Source organism: Cololabis saira, chromosome 6, assembly GCF_033807715.1.
Source record: "Cololabis saira isolate AMF1-May2022 chromosome 6, fColSai1.1, whole genome shotgun sequence".
In the NCBI taxonomy this organism is placed as follows: Eukaryota; Metazoa; Chordata; class Actinopteri; order Beloniformes; family Belonidae; genus Cololabis; species Cololabis saira.
Window position 1 is genome coordinate 47465758 of NC_084592.1, and position 20261 is coordinate 47486018.

The 20261-nt window shown below is 47.0% G+C and overlaps 1 protein-coding gene across 5 annotated transcripts in view; it reads right to left on the reverse strand.

Annotated features, from left to right (window-relative positions):
* The window catches only part of nalcn (sodium leak channel, non-selective), a 115879-nt gene that overhangs the window by 48141 nt on the left and 47477 nt on the right, over positions 1-20261 (reverse strand). For all 5 annotated transcript variants that reach the window (XM_061724668.1, XM_061724665.1, XM_061724667.1 and 2 more), the window contains 5 exons: positions 9897-10028; positions 9472-9639; positions 8048-8239; positions 5984-6121; positions 455-529 (listed from right to left, as the gene is read on the reverse strand). In XM_061724668.1, coding sequence (XP_061580652.1) covers positions 455-529; positions 5984-6121; positions 8048-8239; positions 9472-9639; positions 9897-10028 — 705 coding nt within the window. The remainder of the gene's footprint in view (positions 1-454; positions 530-5983; positions 6122-8047; positions 8240-9471; positions 9640-9896; positions 10029-20261) is intronic.

Sequence of the window (20261 nt, forward strand, 5' to 3'; positions counted from 1 at the left end):
TTGGACCGTTTTTATTTCAGGGGGGATGATTTGGACCGTTTTTATTTCAGGGGGGGATGATTTGGACCGTTTTTATTTCAGGGGGGGATGATTTGGACCGTTTTTATTTCAGGGGGGGATGATTTGGACCGTTTTTATTTCAGGGGGGGATGATTTGGACCGTTTTTATTTCAGGGGGGGATGATTTGGACCGTTTTTATTTCAGGGGGGATGATTTGGACCGTTTTTATTTCAGGGGGGATGATTTGGACCGTTTTTATTTCAGTGGGGATGCCATCCCCCCTCATCCCCCTCATCCCCCATCAACTCCAGTACTGGTTTTGTCACATCAGCAACATCTCACTTACAACTTTTAAAAAGTTGCTGCGTGATCCAAACAAAGAAACTTTTGCGATGCTCTTTCAAACTTCAGAGTGAAATCTTTCTCCATTACGATGTCAGACAAACGTCTCACCTGCTTAAGCTTCTTCAAGTCCTCGTCCAGCTCCAGGTTATCCAGGATAACGGCCACAAACAGACTCAGCAGAATCTGAGAGGAGACGAGAGAAACAATCAACATCTGCTGAGTGAACAAACTCCAACACCTCCACCTCATCACTACCATTCTTCTTCTTTTAAACACTTTATTTATAGCTTTTTCCATGTAACAGAAGAATGAACATTCACTAACAAATCAACCCCTTACAAGGTCAGAAACGATAAAAGTAAATGAATAAATAAAATAACTAACATTAAAGCTGCAAGCAGCGATGAACGGGCGCTCGCCCGTGCAATTTTCACCAAAAAAGGTCAAGGACTCAAAACTAAGTCCGATGACACCACCCACGAGTCTTTATATCAAACCATTCAAAAGTTATGGCAGAAAATAGGAACTATCAAATATGGACCAATCAGATGAAGGGGGGGCGCGCTTTTTGGCGTTTAGCGTCGCCACGGTAACACTTTTGAAAGAGAAAAGTAATGCGCGTCGTCGCAGGATAGAGACACACATTTTGATGTATAACACACCTGGGTGCACGTTACGGTTCAGGCCGTATTAACTGCCGAAGGAATGGCATAAATTGCACCAAAATGACACGATTAATTCAAAATGGCCGACTTCCAAAAACGGATGTAACATGACACCCCCTTTTTTTTTTTTTTTCTTTTGTTTGAATGCCTTTGTTTCTATTGTATCAAAATATTTATGTATGAAACCATGCAGTTTTAATTTTCTATTTTCTGTATGTTTTGAAAAATGCAAAACCCCAATAAAAAGAAGTTTAAAAAAATAAAATAAAAAAAAATGGCCGACTGCCGGTTGGGTTTGGGCCATGGCGCCAAGAGACTTTTCTTGAAGTTGCGACATGATACAGGTGTGTAGCGATGTTCGTGCATGTAGGTCAAACCGTATTGTGGGGCTTGAGGCACAAAGTTTTCTAGGGGGCGCTGTTGAGCCATTAGGCCACGCCCATTAATGCAAACCATTAAATATCACATTTTTCACCAGGACTGGCTTGGTGCAAAATTTGGTGACTTTTTGGGCACGTTTAGGGGGAAAAAGGCCCTAATTTCGTCGGAAGAAGGAAACAAAAATGGGAAATGGGAAGTGCTTTTTAGCAAAGCTGCGCACCTGCAAATATCTGAAAAAGTGACTCCTTGGAATGTTATTATCTTTCTGCAGTAAGTCAAATGAAGCGAACGTGTGATCCACAAAGAGGTCATCAAAAAACACCACCCCGTTTCAAAAGCAATGTGGGTTTGTGACGGGGAAACAGATGATTCCGTACCAGGGGAAGAAGAGGGATTGCCTGGTTACGATGGAAATGCTTCCTGAATTGAGGCCATAACTAGCATTCTAATAAAAACAGGACGATGCACTTTCTGAACAGACTGCAGTTGCTGCTGGTTAGTTCTTCTTCTCCGTGGAGAGTGAGTAGTGAGAGTGAGGAGTGAGAGTGAGGAGTGAGAGTGAGTAGTGATTCATCGGAGCCTGACGGCTCCGGATCAGACGGACAAACACCCAAATGTCATCCCGTCTTACGCCTGCAGGTCTGATTATCTGTGATTAGATTGAGCCACTCGAGGGAACAATAACGGGCACTAATTGAACGCATTAGGAGAGAAGTGCACGCTCCTTTTGACACGTTTGTCCTCCAACTACTTTTCTAAATACCAAAATGGGAGTTTTAAGATAACACCACAGCAAACCGCAAAATACACTAAAGGCACTTATACCACGGTCTGTGTGAATACTGGATTCTGATTGGCTGGCAGGTGGAGGTTAAAAGTGATAATCAACTGCCAGGTGGTAACAACGGCAACGGAGATTCAGAGAAGAAGAGCCGGCTACTGCAGGATGGAGACATGAGGAATTTTGTCATCTCTTTTCATCTATTTGGTGAATTTAACCATTTTGAGGACTGGGATGCAGAAGAGGAGAGAAAAGAAACTATCCGAGCGGAGCTGAGCGGACTAGAATATCTCCCGTTACCAAGGAAACTGAGTTATGGCTTGTTAGAAAACTTTGTAATATCTCAAAACCAGATTTGACCTTTTATCAACATATCATACACAAAATAATTTATTAAAAAACAATAGCTTAATATACGAACATGGGGAGAAATCAGGGAAGCTGCTCGCTAATTTGCTAAAAGGCCGCAGAGCCAAACAACATATAGCTGGGATCCGCTCTGATAATGGGGTAATCACTTCCAATCCGATGGAGATCAATAATACTTTTAGGAACTTTTACTCTCGGTTATACTCCTCAGAATTTGACGGGGATGAGTCAAGGATAAGCACCATTCTCAACTCTCTGCCCATTCCCTCTATTCCGCCAGATCTAATCAAGAAGCTGGAGGCTCCTATAACTCAAGCTGAACTAGCTCAAGCTATCTCTTCGATGCAGTCTGGGAAGACGCCTGGGCCAGACGGATTCCCCGCTGAATTTTTTAAGCAGTTCTCGAAGCCCCTTTCAACGCAACTTGCCGCCGCTCTCCTTGAATCACACCACCGTAGTTCACTTCCACCATCGCTGACAGGCATTCATAATGTTCATTGTGAAGAAAGGGAAGGACCCCACCAACCCTGCCTCTTATCATCCTATCTCGTTGCTCAACACTGATGCTAAAATTCTGGCGAAGGTCCTAGCCCTCAGACTGGACGAAGCCCTTCCTCATATAATATCCACTGATCAAACAGGTTTTATTGAAAAACCGCCATTCGTTCTTCAATGTCCGACGCCTACTGGATGTGCTATATACGCCTTCTCACGACCGAACCCCAGAGTGTATTGTTTCTATTGACGCGGAGAAGGCGTTCGATCGTGTCGAATGCAGATATTTGTTTTTAGTTTTGGGTAAGTTTGGCTTTGGCCCTATGTTTATAGGCTGGGCCAAGCTGCTATATGCTGCCCCCACTGCATCGGTTCAGACTAATGGCATAACTTCCCAACCTTTTAAACTAGGCCGTGGAACACGTCAAGGCTGCCCACTGAGCCCAATTCTTTTCGATATGGCTATAGAGCCGCTTGCAGTCGCGCTCAGAGATAATACCAGCATTGCTGGCATCCGTAGGGGCGGCGTGGAACATAAAGGTTCTCTATGTGCTGACGACCTCTTGCTGTATGTCTCGGACCCAACAAATTCATTATCTGCGGCGTTGTCTCTATTTGGTAAATTTGGGCCTCTTTCAGGTTACAAAATGAACTCACATAAGACTAAGATATTTCCGGTAAACGATGAGGCCCTAGGTGCGGATTATAGTAACATTCCATTTACAACGGAGAGACGACAGTTCACGTATCTAGGAATAGAGATCACCCGTAAATTTGACAACCTCTTCAAAGAAAACTTAATTCCTTTGCAAACTCAGGTTCAAACTTCTCTACAGCAGTGGTCACCCCTTACTCTCACCCTGACTGGACGTATAAACTCTATAAAAATGAATATATTACCAAAGTTTACGTATTTGTTTCAATGTTTGCCCGTATTGGTTCCTAAATCCTTTTTTGCTTCACTAGACTCAACTGTCTCCACATACATTTGGCAGAATAAGAGACCAAGAATAAACAAAACGGTACTTCAACGATCAAAAAAAGACGGAGGTATGGGACTCCCCAATATGCGCTACTACTACTGGGCGGCAAACATCCGCGCTCTCGCTTTCTGGCACCGATACAACCTTCGGTCCGATGGCCCAGAATGGACAACTGTGGAGCTTAACTCTGTCCAGAACATGTCACTTTCTGCACTACTCGGTGCCCCACTCAATCATCCAATACCCCAACAAATACGAAATCCGTTCATACGTTCCACTCTGAGGGTGTGGACTCAATTTAGGAGAACGTTTGGGTATGCAGATTTTTCCATTCTTAGTCCTATTGCCTCCAACCATTTCTTTGCTCCTTCTCAGTATGATACTTCCTTTATAGACTGGCATAGGAAAGGCATCACTTCATTCTCGGCCCAGTTCAAAGATGATAGTTTTTCCTCCTTTAAGGAACTCTCAGATACATTTAATTTGCCCAAAACACAATTTTTCCGTTACTTACAGGTCAGGGATTTCATCCGTCACTCTCTGCCAGGTTTCCCCAAAAAACCTAGCCCCAACCCAATTGACACTTTTCTATCATTTAATCCTGTAGCCAAGGGCGCCCTCTCTACATTGTGCCATAATATCACCATGATACCATATTTGCCACTGGACAGGACCAGGGCTGCGTGGGAGCAGTACTTAGGGCATCCAATAGCTGCCGACCGCTGGGACTAGGTCCTGGGATCAATCCATAAATTGTCACTATGTGCAAGACATTGCCTGATACAATTTAAAGTGGTTCATAGAGCCCATATGTCAAAGTCCAAAATAGCCAGCATATACCCGGACGTCACCCCCACCTGTGACAAGTGCAAGTTGGACGACGCCACTCTCTTTCACATGTACTGGCTGTGCCCTCGATTACAAGTTTTTTGGAATGAAGTTTTCCACACTCTCTCGAAAATTCGGAAGCGTAAACTGGTTCCAAATCCTATGACTGCTTTGTTCGGTCCTTCTAGTGATGACGATCCCCGGATGACTTCTACTGAGCGTCATATGATCTCTTTCTCCTTGCTCCTGGCCAGGCGGGCCATTCTGCTTAGATGGAAGGGGGCGGCTTCGCCCACACAAACTCAGTGGCTACGAGACATTATGCACTGTCTTACTTTAGAGAAAATAAGATTTTCAATTAGAGGCTCGGAGGATAAATTTTATAAGACCTGGCAACCTTTCCTAACTTATTTCCATGATTCTCATACATCATAGATTTTACGGTGTGAGAGTGAAAACGGTGGACCCTTGACATTTGAGTAGCTCAAAGCTTATATATTAATATGCCTGCCAATTTTGTTTCCCTCCTTGTGTGCCTTTTAAGTAACATTCTTAGGGATTTGGGTGGGGGGTGGGCTGGTGGGGTCAATGTACTACCTCAGGATTGCAGGATTTCCTTTTATTTTTATTTTTTCTTGATATGTTTTGTAAGACAACTATTTTGATACCACCTGGACCTGCACCAGCAAGACCTTCAGTGTTTTTTTTTTTTTTAAATAATTTTTGTTGTTGTGGTCAGGATATACATTCTCAATGTAACATTGTATTTTTTATATTCTTTGTGAAAAATAATAAAAAATATTTGAAACAGAAAACTTTGTAATTTACCAGGTTACAACGGCTGCAGACGAGAGATTAAAAAGCCTCTCAGCTGTGGCTTGTTATAAAACTAATGATTTACACTGAAAACACATTAAAGCATGAATAACTGATTTAATATTTATGTTTTTTGGTAAGTGACCGTGGTATAAGCGGGTAATGCCCTTCCAGGTGGACATTAACATAAATATATAAGCTTCGCTTCTGACGGTTCCCGCCCCGCGTCGTCCATATATTTATGTTAATGGACACCTCGTCAGGCGTTATCCCTTACTTATCTACTTCCAACTTAAGTTCAGCTTGTATTGCTCCTCACCAGCGTGGCGAACAGGTGGTAGAGGATGAAGTAGATGGCCACGACCGGAGCCCACACTTGCCCCACGGCCACCAGAGTCTGGTCCATGACGTCGATCCAGCCCTCCTGGGTCAGAATCTGGAACATGGACATGAACGCCTGCAGAAACGGAGAGGAGGATGAGAGAGAGGGAGAGAAGAATCTGGAACATGGACATGAACGCCTGCAGGAACCGGAGAGGAGGATGAGAGAGAGGGAGGGAGGCTGAGGGAGGCCCCCGGCCAGGGGAGGCCTCCCCTGACCGGGGGGTGCAGGGGCGGGCGTGGCGGCGGGATGGCACCATTCCCAGGTGTCTATGTCTTATGTTGTTAGTATGAATGGGGGGATGTTGGACCGGTTCCCCCTCCGTCTGGGGGCTCCGGCGGCGCCGGTGGCGCCCGTGGAGGTACGGTGGGGCCCTGGCCCGGCTCGGAGGGCCAGCCCCCGTCTACTGAATGGCCGGTGGGGGAGCGTAGGCGTCTTACCAGGGCCGACTCTGCTGGCCCTGCCTCCTGGCTTCGGCCTCCGCTCCCCCTCCTTCCCCCCCTACACGATTCATACGCACATAGGCGAAGGGGTGGGGGGTCCGGGTCGTGGGGGACATTGTCCCGCGTGGCCCGGCACTCCCCGCCTCACGGTTTTAATAACACTGTAGACACTGCACATTCAACATTTAATAAATACATAATACAAGGATACTTAGTTCTGGAGGGGGGGGTCATTGTCAGCGTGATACCCCGTCCTCCCCCTCCATGTTCCTCACACCAGGGTCGGGAGGGGGTCCCACATCACCCAGGAGGAAAGAAGGAAGGAAGGGAAAAAAGAAGGAAGGAAGGAAGGAAGGAAGGAAGGAAGGAAGGAAGGAAGGAAGGAAGGAAGGAAGGAAGGAAGGAAGGAAGGAAGGAAGGAAGGAAGGAAGGAAGGAAGGAAGGAAGGAAGAAAAGAGGAAGCAAACAAGGAAAGAAGAAAGGAGAGAGCAGGAGGAAAGAAGGAACAGGAGAATTAGGTCATTTTGACCTGAACACAGCACCCGGGTTAACGTTAACATCTACAGATTTCTCTGCAGATGAAGATAAACTGAGTAACTGGAGCTGCAGGGAAGACGAGCTTCATTACCCACAACGCACCTGTGCTCCTGGACCGATATGTGCGTGAAACAGGAAACAGGGAAACAGGGGAGCAGGATGGAGGGAATACGAGAGGTTTACAGCCGTCTGTGTTCCCAGTAAAACGTTGAGAGCAGGGAGTAAAGATGCTGATAAGTTCTGGAGCCCTGAATCAGAGGAGACGCCACATCTGCCGAGCTGCAGGCTGGCAGGAAGGAAGCTCACAAACTCATGTTCACACCTCCGTTAGGAAGCATTTCATTGGGCTGAATCTGTTACTCAAAGGTACGATGTACAACAAAACGAGCAGATCCAGACGCAATCTGTTCTGTAAAGTGATTAAACAAATCCCATCGGTACTAAATCCCCTTCGTGGGATGTTTCTTTACGATGTCGTCTGAATTCACGAGGCCTGAAAAGGCTTGAAGAAATTGTAAAACTGTGACGGAATTATCAAGAATTATTTCAAAGATGGAGAAAAACAAATCTAAACTTGTGAAAGCCTCTGCGAGACTGAAACACGGTAATGAAACAGGCCTTCGTTACCAGGGCCGGCCTCCCTAAACGCAGAACAGAGCTGAGCGTAGGGGCCTCGTCTTCCAACGGGGGCCACGGTTTTCCTTCCTCTCTTCTCCATTTCCATTTTTATTTATTATAAGTATCTCATAGCTATCGTTTCTGTCCATCGCTCCTGTAGTTTCTTGTGCTGGCCCCCCTTTTTTCTCTTTTGTGCATGTTTGCAGGCCGGAGCTTCGGGAGCTGCGTGCTGCTTCCACCTGCCTGCGGAGGTGAAGGAGGTGAAGGTTCTTACCCAGGGGAAGTGAAGGGTTCTTACCCGGGGGAAGGTGGTGAAGGTTCTTACCCGGGGAAAGTGAAGGGTTCTTACCCGGGGGAAGGTGGTGAAGGTTCTTACCCGGGGGAAGGTGGTGAAGGTTCTTACCCGGGGGAAGGTGGTGAAGCGGTCCAGCTCCTCCACGAAGCAGAACATCTGCAGGCTGATGGCCGACATGACGATGAGCAGGCTGGCCGTGAAAACCACCAGGCTGCCCAGCTTCTTCCCCGGACCGAAGATCTTGTAGACAAAATCCTCCAGCGCCGGGGAAATCTTGATCAGACGCACCACTCGCAGCACCTGGAGAGGAGAGGAAATGTTCATCCATCAGTCCCTCAAACGTTCATCCATCAGTCCCTCAAACGTTCATCTATCAGTCCTTCAAACCTGCCTCCTAGGACCTGGAGTCAGGAGGTAAAATCAGGTAAAATCCGATAACATCTGGTCAAATCACGTTAAATCAGCTCAAATGCAAAATGATAAAAAGATGGTAAACTTTTTAGAATACCAACAACTTAAGGCCATAATAAATAAAAAATATAAACTTAACCAATTGGACCTACAACTTCCCGCCAGGATAATAGAATTATTGAACCTAAGCACTCTAAAGTTGTTATAGAAACTTTACAGGTTAGTGTCCAAAATAGATAACTCAGTCTCTCTTCCGATTTCAAAATGGGAAGGGGATCTTTCTCTTAACACCGACCAGATCTCTTGGTCACAAATATATTTAAATACTTTCACTATGACTAAGAACCCAAACTTACAACTTATACAGTACAAAGTTCTTCATAGAATACATTATACAGGACCAAGGATGTTCCAGATGGGCTTTGTCACCTCTAATATCTGCTCACAGTGCACAGAGAACACTCCTGATAATTATATGCATGCTTGCATGCAGTGATACCTGGAAGTAGGTGAACTGGGAGTGTCTGGTACCTGGAAGTAGGTGAACTGGGAGTGTTTATACCTGGAAGTAGGTGAACTGGGAGTGTCTGGTACCTGGAAGTAGGTGAACTGGGAGTGTCTGGTACCTGGAAGTAGGTGAACTGGGAGTGTCTGGTACCTGGAAGTAGGTGAACTGGGAGTGATTATACCTGGAAGTAGGTGAACTGGGAGTGTCTGGTACCTGGAAGTAGGTGAACTGGGAGTGATTATACCTGGAAGTAGGTGAACTGGGAGTGTCTGGTACCTGGAAGTAGGTGAACTGGGAGTGTTTATACCTGGAAGTAGGTGAACTGGGAGTGTTTATACCTGGAAGTAGGTGAACTGGGAGTGTCTGGTACCTGGAAGTAGGTGAACTGGGAGTGGTACCTGGAAGTAGGTGAACTGGGAGTGGTACCTGGAAGTAGGTGAACTGGGAGTGTTTATACCTGGAAGTAAGTGAACTGGGAGTGTTTATACCTGGAAGTAGGTGAACTGGGAGTGTTTATACCTGGAAGTAGGTGAACTGGGAGTGTTTATACCTGGAAGTAGGTGAACTGGGAGTGTTTATACCTGGAAGTAGGTGAACTGGGAGTGTCTGGTACCTGGAAGTAGGTGAACTGGGAGTGGTACAGGTCGGGGTAGATGTGCAGCGTGGTTCCCACCACCAGCAGGGACTCAAACTTGTGCAGCGAGGAGCTGATGTAGCCGGTGAACCCCAGACACCAGATCTTCAGCAGAGCCTCCAGGTCGAACAGCACGGTGAAGGCAACCTGGGAAGAGGAAGCAGAATCACCGCCAGCTCACTCCTACTCTCACACATCCGCTGTATAAATAACTACATGGGGAAAAGTATGGGTGCTTAAACATTTACATTTGCTGTAGTTACTCATTGGGATTCAGTTTTAAAAATGAAATACAGTTAAAACCCACAAGCTAGCACATCTCTTACTTTACGTATTCTGTTTTTTGCATGTTTGAAATAAAACCATTCAAATTAAATGAAGGTGCAGGTTTTCCAGGGTTTTACCTCGGCCAGGTAGAACTCGTCGTAGTGTCGCCGGTGGTTCTCGCCCTTGTAGTAGTTGCTGGCGGCGACGATGACGTCCACGGCAACCATGCTCAGGATGAACATGTGGAACAGCGACGACCGCATCAGTTGCTATGGAAACAGAGGAGTTCACGTGAAACTGGATGTTTCCCCTCCAGCGACGGTGCAGCACAGCGGTTTGGGTTTGAGGCAGAAATAACAGAAAATGATTCGTTTTTTATGAATTCAATCATTTTCTAGTCTGACTGAAGGATTTCACTCACCAGAAAAAGAAAGACAAGATGAATATGTCACGCTTATTACTTTTCTAATGTCATTTCTATATTAACGGACCATTTTAGAAGTTGGGATTTTGTAGCTAAGAGCAACATCTGGTTTTAGAGACCTGGACTGGTTGCTGTTTGTGTCTCTGCCTGTTCCAGTTTCTGTTCGTTTCATTTCTCTCTTGCAGATTCCAAAGGCCGGTGTCACTGTTGTGTTTTCCTGTTTCTCTCATTTCAGACTTGCAACGGATGATCCAACTCTGAGGGTCAGATGTTCATAAACCTGGTGCTGAGGAGAGAATTAAAAAGATCTAGAGGAGATAAGGAACCACCAGATCTACCAGGAGAGAATTACAAAGATCTAGAGGAGATAAGGAACCACCAGATCTACCAGGAGAGAATTAAAAAGGTCTAGACGGAGATGTTGTGCAACGCTCATGTGCTCATGTGAACTCTGAACTTATAAATGTATATGAACATTTGGTGAATGTGTATATTCAACTTTGAAACTGTTCAGCCGAAAATCGGCTATAATGTGCCTCCTAAAATGGCCGCCTTGTCAGAAACTACAACCCCCCCAGCATGCCTTGCGGGATGGGGTGGCGCCTGAGAGCGACGCGCACCCAATCGAGCGAGGCACTGATGATTTCACCGCAGCGCGCGTAGGATCAAAACGCAGCGCTGCCCTTTTTTCTCCCTCTTCCACACCACCTTTCATCGTAGCTGGATCGTTGGCCCCGGGTTAAAAAGATCCCATCTCCTCTCCGTATCCCGCCGCCCCGTCCGGGGCCACGCGCTCATCAGCCCGACGGTAACCCGCGCGTCCCAGAAGTGGACCGGCCCGCGCACACCCGAGACGACATGACAGCCTCCGGACCGGGGGGGGGAGCGCCGGCTGCTGCCACGCTGCACCACCATCCCCTTTGATTTCAGAGTCAGGAGGAAGAGCGGTAGAGGCGGGAGACCTCTTGGATTGAGGACTCCGACCAAAGACCCGGCAGGACTCAGGAGGCGTGAGGTTTTGAGGCCTGAGTGTATTAGTTTAACTTGGAGCGTTTCAGAACTAAATCTGTGTTCAGAGCTGAGATTACATCACCATCATCACCATTATCATTATCATGACTGTTTTCGATTAATCTGTAGTGGCCAGTCTCTGCCAGTCATTCGCATTTGAAACGCCCGCGTTTGCCATCCGGCCTAATTAAAACGTGGCGTGGTCAGGACTGGGCCATCTTTAAATACCACAGAAGCCCCGCCATCTTTAAACACTGCAGCCACGTTTTGAACTGTAGATGTTCGTTATCATCTTTATTATTGCTTTGATTTCTTTTTCATTCCATGCATTTAACTTTCATTTCATTTTTATTGATTGTGGTTTTTCTTGTTAGTTAATGGTTTTGTTTATCGTAATGTGCCATCAGGATTTATTTGGGGTGTTACATGTACCTTACCATCTTTTGACACCTGTATGTAAATAAATTCTGGTTGATTTTTAATGAGGAGTTGTTTGTGTTTCATACAAGTTTGGTCACATCTGATTGTTTGAACATAGCCAGTGCTCGAACTGCACGCCTTTATTCATTCATTATTCATCAGTAATAACAGCTCTTACTGTGTTCTGGTGGTTATCAGGAAGTTATCATTTCCCCTGCTTAAGGAACAGGGTGGTGCCCCGAGGATTTTATTTATCATTTTGGTCATTCAATTTGATAAATAGTCGACTTTATTAATTATCAATAATTATTGAATAAAATTATTAATAACCTTCGATAACTGGACAGCGCCGCCTACTTGTGGCACAACAGAGATAATGAACCACCAGATCCACCAGGAGTGACAGAGCGAGAAATAGAGAAACAGAGAGAAATAAAGTGAAGAACTTCCTCCTCCAGGAATAACGTGACGGATGTGACCACCACCCTGAACCAGGAATACGGGGAGTAAACAGCTCGAGCGTGGGAAGAACCAACGTCCTAAAAACAGACTCGCTGATGGACAGAAGAACGAGGAGAGAGAAGGAGGAGAGAGAAGGAGGAGAGAGAAGGAGGAGAGAGAAGGAGGAGAGAGAAGGAGAGGAATAGCTCAGGACGGATGGAGAGAGTTTGCAGCGGAGAGTTGGCCCGGGGAAGACGAGATTCCTGCCAGCGCTCCATCACCACCAGACAACAACTCTCTCAACTCTATAAAGTCTGATTTAGCTTTCATTTAGCTCTGAAAACCAGAGACAAAGAAGGAATTAAAACCTCTGTGGATTCATGCACAAGCAGCTTTATTACCGGCTGGATGTTAAAGGAACCAGAATTAAAAAGAGAAAATAAATAAACCTTATCTTTCATCAAATACAAACAAAGTTCTGTCGTGAGGAGAAACAACTCTGATGGAGCTCACTAGAGGTCAGGAATAATCCTGACATTCATTTATATATATATATATATATATATATATATATATATATATATATATATACATATATATATGTATATATATATATACGACTGCGACAGCTGCCTCCGCAAATCCCAGAAAATCGCAGAGCTGGAGCAGCGCATTTCCAACCTCCACTGGATCAGGAATGAAGAGACTCGCCTGGACTCCGTGATTATTCTGGGCGCCGGTCCTCCTGCCAACCCCGCTGACCTGGACTCCACTCTCCCGCCGCCTGATGCCGGCTCCCCCGCCGCAGCGGTCGCCCCAGCTGATCCGGTCTCCGCTCTCCCGCCGCCTGATGCCGGCTCCCCCGCCGCAGCGGTCGCCCCAGCTGATCGGACAGCCCCTGTCACTCCGCCCCACACTGTTGCTGTCCCCACAGCTACATCCAGCCTAGCCTCCTCAGTCTCCGCTTCACACCCGGATCCTCTGGCTGGAGTCACATGGCTCTTGCAGGGGGCCAAGCCGAAGCCAAAATGGGTGACTAAAAGCCGAATTTCAGAGGCAACTTTCACCCTTAACCCGAACCCGAGGCTCGGGTCCCTCACGTCCACCCCTATCCAAACGGCACGGCCCGCAGTCAATGGGAAAGAGCGAGGAACACCCAACCCGCCCCCCTCCTCCCCCCCTCCCCCCTGCGAGCTCCAGCTGGGAAACAAATACAACATCCTGAGCCTTGAGGATTTCCCTCAACCTGTCCATCCTTCTCCAGCCAGCCCCGTCACAGCCTCGCTGCCAGCAGCCCGAGGGGGTCGTGGGTCTGCTTCGGGTCCTCCATCGTCCAGGTCTGTGACCACCTCCTCCTCCCGTCGCAAAATTGTGAAGGAAGCTGCTCTCAGGGCGCGACGCTCCAGTGGTCTACCCAGCTGCAAAGTGGCCGCAGCTGCACCTACAACCTCGTCAAGGTCCCCTCCAACAGAGGACCAGTGCCTGCCGCCCCGCCCTCCCCCACCCCTGTTTCCCCCAACCACCGCTATAGTGGGGGACTCCATAATTAGGAATACGCGATTTTTCAACGCCTCCACGCACTGTTTTCCAGGGGCCACAGTCACAAAAATGATCAAAATACTTCCAGGTTTACTCCAAACACTTCCCCACTCCATTAAACGTATCATCTTGCACCTTGGGACCAACGATGTGTTCCGGAGTAACCCCGACGTGCTGAAACGGGACTTCAACAGCCTGTTTGCCATCCTAAAAAACTGTGGAAAATCAGTCTTCATCAGCGGCCCTCTGCCCACCCTGGGCCGCGGTGAACAGAACTTCAGTCGCCTCCTTCACCTCCACTTCTGGCTCCAGGCTGTCTGCGGTATCCATGGCTTTCATTCCATTGACAATTTCAATTTGTTTTGGAACCGCCCTTCATTCTACCGGCACGACGGACTTCACCCGAGCAAGCTAGGCAGCCGCATGCTTACAACAAACATACAGCGCACTGTACACACCATTGACTACATACAGGACACTCATGCATGACTATTCACATGCCACGCCCACTCCCCCGTGCCACCAGTGCCTTCTTCTTCTCCTCCCTCCCTCGGTGAATCACTCCCCCTACAGGCCCCTGCTGTCACTACATCCCCTGCCATCTGTGAATCGCTCCTCCTACAGGCCCCTGCTGTCATTACACCCCCTGCTGTCGGTCGCCCAATCGATACCATTATAACTGTCAGACCCCTCCGTTTCCATGTGACTTTCAAGGAGCCACGCCCCCCTCCCCGCACAGACCGCCATATCAATCCTGTCAATCACAGTGTACTCTCTACCCTGCCCAAAGCAGCTGCATATACACCACTCACCTGTCTCAAACTCTGTCTTCTCAATATCCGATCACTAACCAATAAGGCCCTTCTCATCTCTGATCTCATCACCGACAAAACTCTGGACATTTTCTGCCTCACAGAGACGTGGCAACAGCCGAATGATTTCACTCAGTTAAATGCAACCACCCCACCTGGCTTTTCCTTTTTTAGTAAACCCCGCGCCACTGGGAGGGGGGGGGGCCTGGCTCTCATCTACCGTAAAAACATAAAAGTCACAGCTCTCACTGTCCCCCAACACTCCTCCTTTGAATGCCTAGCTGTAAAACTCTCTGGACCCAAACCCATCATCATCATTACCATCTACAGACCACCAAAACCCTCCGCTGTTTTCCTTACTGAATTCTCATCACTGTTAACATCTGTATGCACAATGTCCCCCACTGTTATCCTCCATGGCGATTTCAACATTCATATTGACGACCCATCCTGCACCCTAGCAAACGACTTCACATCACTTCTGAACTGCCTTGGTATCACACAACACGTCAACCTCGCAACACATAGCAAAGGTCACATTCTCGATTTAATCTGCTGCACAGACATAATTCCCGCCAACCTCACTATCATGGACTTCCCCATCTCGGACCACAAAGCCATACTTTATGACATCCACACCCATTTGCACAAAGTCAAAGAACAACGGATCATCTCCTTCAGAAACATCAAACACATCAACCCCACAGATCTCTCTACCCTTATCAGCTCCTTCCCCAATCCCCCCTCATCCCCCTCCCCTGCCGATCTGGTACAACACTACAATAACTGTCTCTCCTCCTCTCTCACTGCCCTGGCTCCACTTAAAACCCGCTCAGTTTCATTTACCCACTCTGCCCCCTGGTTCACCCCTGACCTCCACCAGCTCAAATCCACAGGCCGTCAACTGGAGCGACTCTACAAAAGGACCGGACTCACTGTGCACATCCAAATGTACTCCGATCACCTTCAGCTCTACAAAAATGCACTTAATACCGCCAAATCATCATATTACTCCAACCTCATTACTTCTGCCACAGGAAACAATAGAGTCCTTTTTTCAACTGTCAACCGCTTACTTCAGCCTCCAAAAACCCTCCCTCCAGACATCTCCACTGACCAGTGCACCGCCTTCCTGGACTTCTTCAGCTCCAAAATCAACATCATTCACCATCAACTGGCCTCAACACGCTCGTCCACAAATGACCCACCCTGGATAACCACCACCAACCAACCCCTCTCCAGTCCTCTCACCAATTTCACTCCGGTATCAGAACACACCATCTCAGAACTCATTCGTAAAGCCAAAACCACCACCTGTCAGCTTGATCCCCTCCCCACCCTGCTTGTCAAAGCATGTCTGCCATCCATTTCCCCCATGATTACCAAAATAATTAATTCTTCCCTCACCACTGGAACCGTTCCCCCAATCCTGAAACTAGCTGCCATCACACCCACCCTAAAAAAACCAGGTGCAGACCCATCTGACCTCAATCACTACAGGCCCATCTCCAACCTTCCCTTCATCTCCAAAACTCTGGAAAAGGTGGTAGCAGCACAATTACAGTCCCACCTAAACTCAAATAACCTCCACGAACCCTTCCAATCCGGTTTCCGCCCCAATCACAGCACTGAAACAGCCCTGGTTAAAATCACCAACGACCTCCTCCATGCAGCTGACTCTGGCCTACTCACCATCCTCATCCTCCTGGACCTCAGCGCAGCTTTCGACACCATCTCTCACCCAATACTCCTGGACCGCCTGGCTGGCATTGGGATCACTGGTGTTGCACTCTCCTGGCTTTCATCTTACCTCACTGACCGTCAACAGTTTGTCCAACTACAGAACCATAAATCCGGGTGCACGGGTGTCACAATGGGTGTCCCCCAGGGGTCAGTACTGGGTCCACTCCTCTTCACCATCTACCTCCTACCCCTAGGTTCAATTCTCCGGCACCATGGGATCCATTTTCACACTTACGCCGATGACACACAGATATATATCTCCTCCAACCCCACCGCTGCCATTCCTCCCGCTTCCCTCACCACCTGCCTACACGACATAAATACCTGGATGAGCAATAACTTCCTCAAACTCAACGGCAATAAAACTGAGGCTCTTCTCATCGGCTCCAAATCCACCCTCACCAAGTCGCAACCCTCTCCCGCCCCTCCCATCATCATCGACGGCTTCCCGGTACCCTTTTCCCCCCACGTCAAGAGCCTCGGCGTCATTCTGGACAATACACTCTCATTTGCACCTCACATCCACAACATCACCCGGACTGCATTCTTCCACCTCCGCAACATCTCCAGACTTCGTCCAGCACTGTCCCAATCCAGCACCGAAATTCTGGTCCACTCATTCGTCACATCCCGTATCGATTACTGTAATGCTCTCCTCACTGGCCTCCCAACCAAACTCACCAACAAACTACAACTCATTCAGAACTCGGCCGCCCGGATCATCACCCGCATCAAGTCATCTGACCACATCACCCCCGTTCTTATCCAACTCCACTGGCTCCCAGTCCAATACCGTATAATTTATAAAAACCTCCTCCTCACCCACAAAGCCCTTCACAACCTAGCCCCCACCTACCTCTGTGACCTACTGAAAGAATACACCCCCTCCCGTACCCTCCGCTCAACCTCTGCTGGACTTCTTTCCACTCCCACCTCACACCTTAGCAGCATGGGTGCCCGAGCTTTCAGTTGTACGGCACCCAGACTCTGGAACTCCCTCCCCCCATACATAAGACAAATAGACTCCATCACCACATTCAAAACACAACTCAAGACTCACCTGTTTAAACTTGCCCATTCACTTTGACCGGTCACCACACACTACCTCCCACCATACTGTTATCTGTACTGTTGCTCCTTGATTGTCTAATTGTATGTATTGTGTATGTGTGTATGTATTATAATTTCTACTGTATTACTATTATATTTCCTGTATTGTATTGTTTGTTTTTATTCTGTAAGGTGACCTTGGGTGACATGAAAGGCGCCGTTAAATAAAATGAATTATTATTATTATTATATATATATATATATATATATATATATATATATATATATATATATATATGTATATATATATATATATATATATATACATATATATATATATATATATATATATATATATATATATATATATATATATATATATATATATATATATATGTAAATGACACCGTAACAAGCGTAAACATCATAAAACATCAAGTCCTGAATCTTTGGATCAAAACCATGTGAACTTTTCCTTTTAACAACTTCATACTTCATCTCACACACACACACACACACACACACACACACACACACACACACACACACACACACACACACACACACACACACATTACTGACTGAGATTGGACCTGACAAAGCAGTTTGACATTTGCAGCAACCAGACGGTTTCCCCCGCGGGAGAGTGTGTGTGTGTGTGTGTGTGTGTGTGTGTGTGTGTGTGTGTGTGTGTGTGTGTGTGTGTGTGTGTGTGTGTGTGTGTGTGTGTGTGTGTGTGTGTGTGTGTGTGTCTCAAGGTCCTGACCGTCTGTACTCTCTTCTGTGAGTAATGAGACCCTGAACCCTGTGAGACTCGGGGCTGGACGGCGTTTATCCAACCAGCTCAGAATCCCCTCCTACTCTCCCCGCCGGTTACAGTCCAGCTTACAATCACACTTTCACATTTACACAGAGGTAAAACAGTCTTTTTGTGCTGGTTTCTTTGAAACATCAGGCGCTCTCTCTGCTCGGATAACGTGCACATCTTCCATCTTTCTGCCTTCACGCAGGAAACCGACAGGTGGCATCGATGTGCGGGAGCTTCAGTTCCCCTCGACCTGGAGGGCAAAGGTCAGGAAAACGACCTCTGGCTTGAGGACAGAGGTCGATATTTGATAGATCCTACTTTCTGCCATAACTTTTGAATGGTTTAACATAAAGAGTCGTGGGTGGTGTCATCGGACTTAGTTTTGAGTCCTTGACCTTCATTGGTGAAGATTGCACGCGCGAGGGCCCGTTCATCGCTGCTTGCAGCTTTAATTATAAATGAATGCTGCTAAGAATCTTCGTCCACCTGAGAGAAAAACACTTTTAACCTAATTAAGTAAAAGCAACCACACACGTATTGACGAGCATCAGCTGATGGACGGAGAGCCATCAGGATTGATTAGGAAACAAGGGAGCGTGGGTGCGCCGCCGGCGGAGGAGAGGAGGGTGAGAAGCTCCTGCTGGGAGTTTATTCTGGTCCGCCGGCCTCCGGAGAGGAAGCTGCCGTTTCCCTCCGTCTCCGGAACGAGCAGCTGGTTCATCAATGATGTGTGAACTCTGACGACTGCTGCCACTCGGACATAGACACACTCCGATTGACGGACACAACACACAACACAACAATCTGCTCGTTTGGAGACACGGACTACATTTCCATGCAGTCAAAATTCGGGTTATTGCTAATATTCCGGTTACTGAAACATTCGGAATATTCCGTTTACATGTTAATTAATCATTGGGGATATCTGGATCAAACCAGCGACGCACGGAGAACGTCACAACGCAATTAGCGTAATTTCCGCTTCTTCTTCCTGAATCCAAATTCAAAACAAATACTGCTTCGCGCAACTTTTCTCTCACCTCCTTGTAAATCTTCTATCCCGGTACTTTCTACCGTCTACAAATGCAGAAATGTTCATATCCTTCATTACATTTATGAAGTGATTAGTCTCCTCCTGGTCTTGGTTTCTCCGTGTTTATAAGAACTTCCTGGACTCAAAAGACCAGGATTCCTTGCGAAAAAAGCTGAGTATATCCAAAGTATATCCGACTGATATACACAACCTGAGGGGGTCAAGACCGCCTCAACCAAGACCAAGACCAGAGAGCATCTAGACCAAGACCAGAGAGTATCTAGACCAAGACTAAGACCAAAACCAGAGAGTACCAAGACAAGACCAAGACCAGTTCAGCTCGAGACCAAGACAGAGACCCGAGACCAAGACCAAGACCAGTCAAGTCAAGACCAGAGAGTATCAAGACCAAGACTAAGACCAGAGAGTATCAAGACCAAGACCAGAGAGTATCAAGAGCAAGACCAGAGAGTATCAAGACCAAGACTAAGACCAGAGAGTATCAAGACCAAGACCAAAGAGTTTCAAGACCAAGACCAAGACCAAAGAGTATCAAGACCAAGACCAAGACCAAAGAGTATCAAGACGAAGACCAGGGAGTATCAAGACCAAGACCAAAGAGTATCAAGACCAAGACCAAAGAGTATCAAGACCAAGACCAAAGAGTATCAAGACCAGGACCAGAGAGTATCAAGACCAAGACTAAGACCAAAGAGTATCAAGACCAAGACCAAAGAGTATCAAGACCAAGACCAGAGAGTATCAAGACCAAGACCAGAGAGTATCAAGAGCAAGACCAGAGAGTATCAAGACCAAGACTAAGACCAGAGAGTATCAAGACCAAGACCAAAGAGTTTCAAGACCAAGACCAAGACCAAAGAGTATCAAGACCAAGACCAAGACCAAAGAGTATCAAGACGAAGACCAAAGAGTATCAAGACCAAGACCAAAGAGTATCAAGACCAAGACCAAAGAGTATCAAGACCAAGACCAAAGAGTATCAAGACCAGGACCAGAGAGTATCAAGACCAAGACTAGAGAGTATCAAGACCAAGACCAAGACCAGAGAGTATCAAGACCAAGACCAAGACCAGAGAGTATCAAGATCAAGACCAAGACCAGAGAGTTTTAAGACCAAGACCAAGACCAAAGAGTTTCAAGACCAAGACCAAGACCAAAGAGTATCAAGACCAAGACCAAGACCAAAGAGTTTCAAGACCA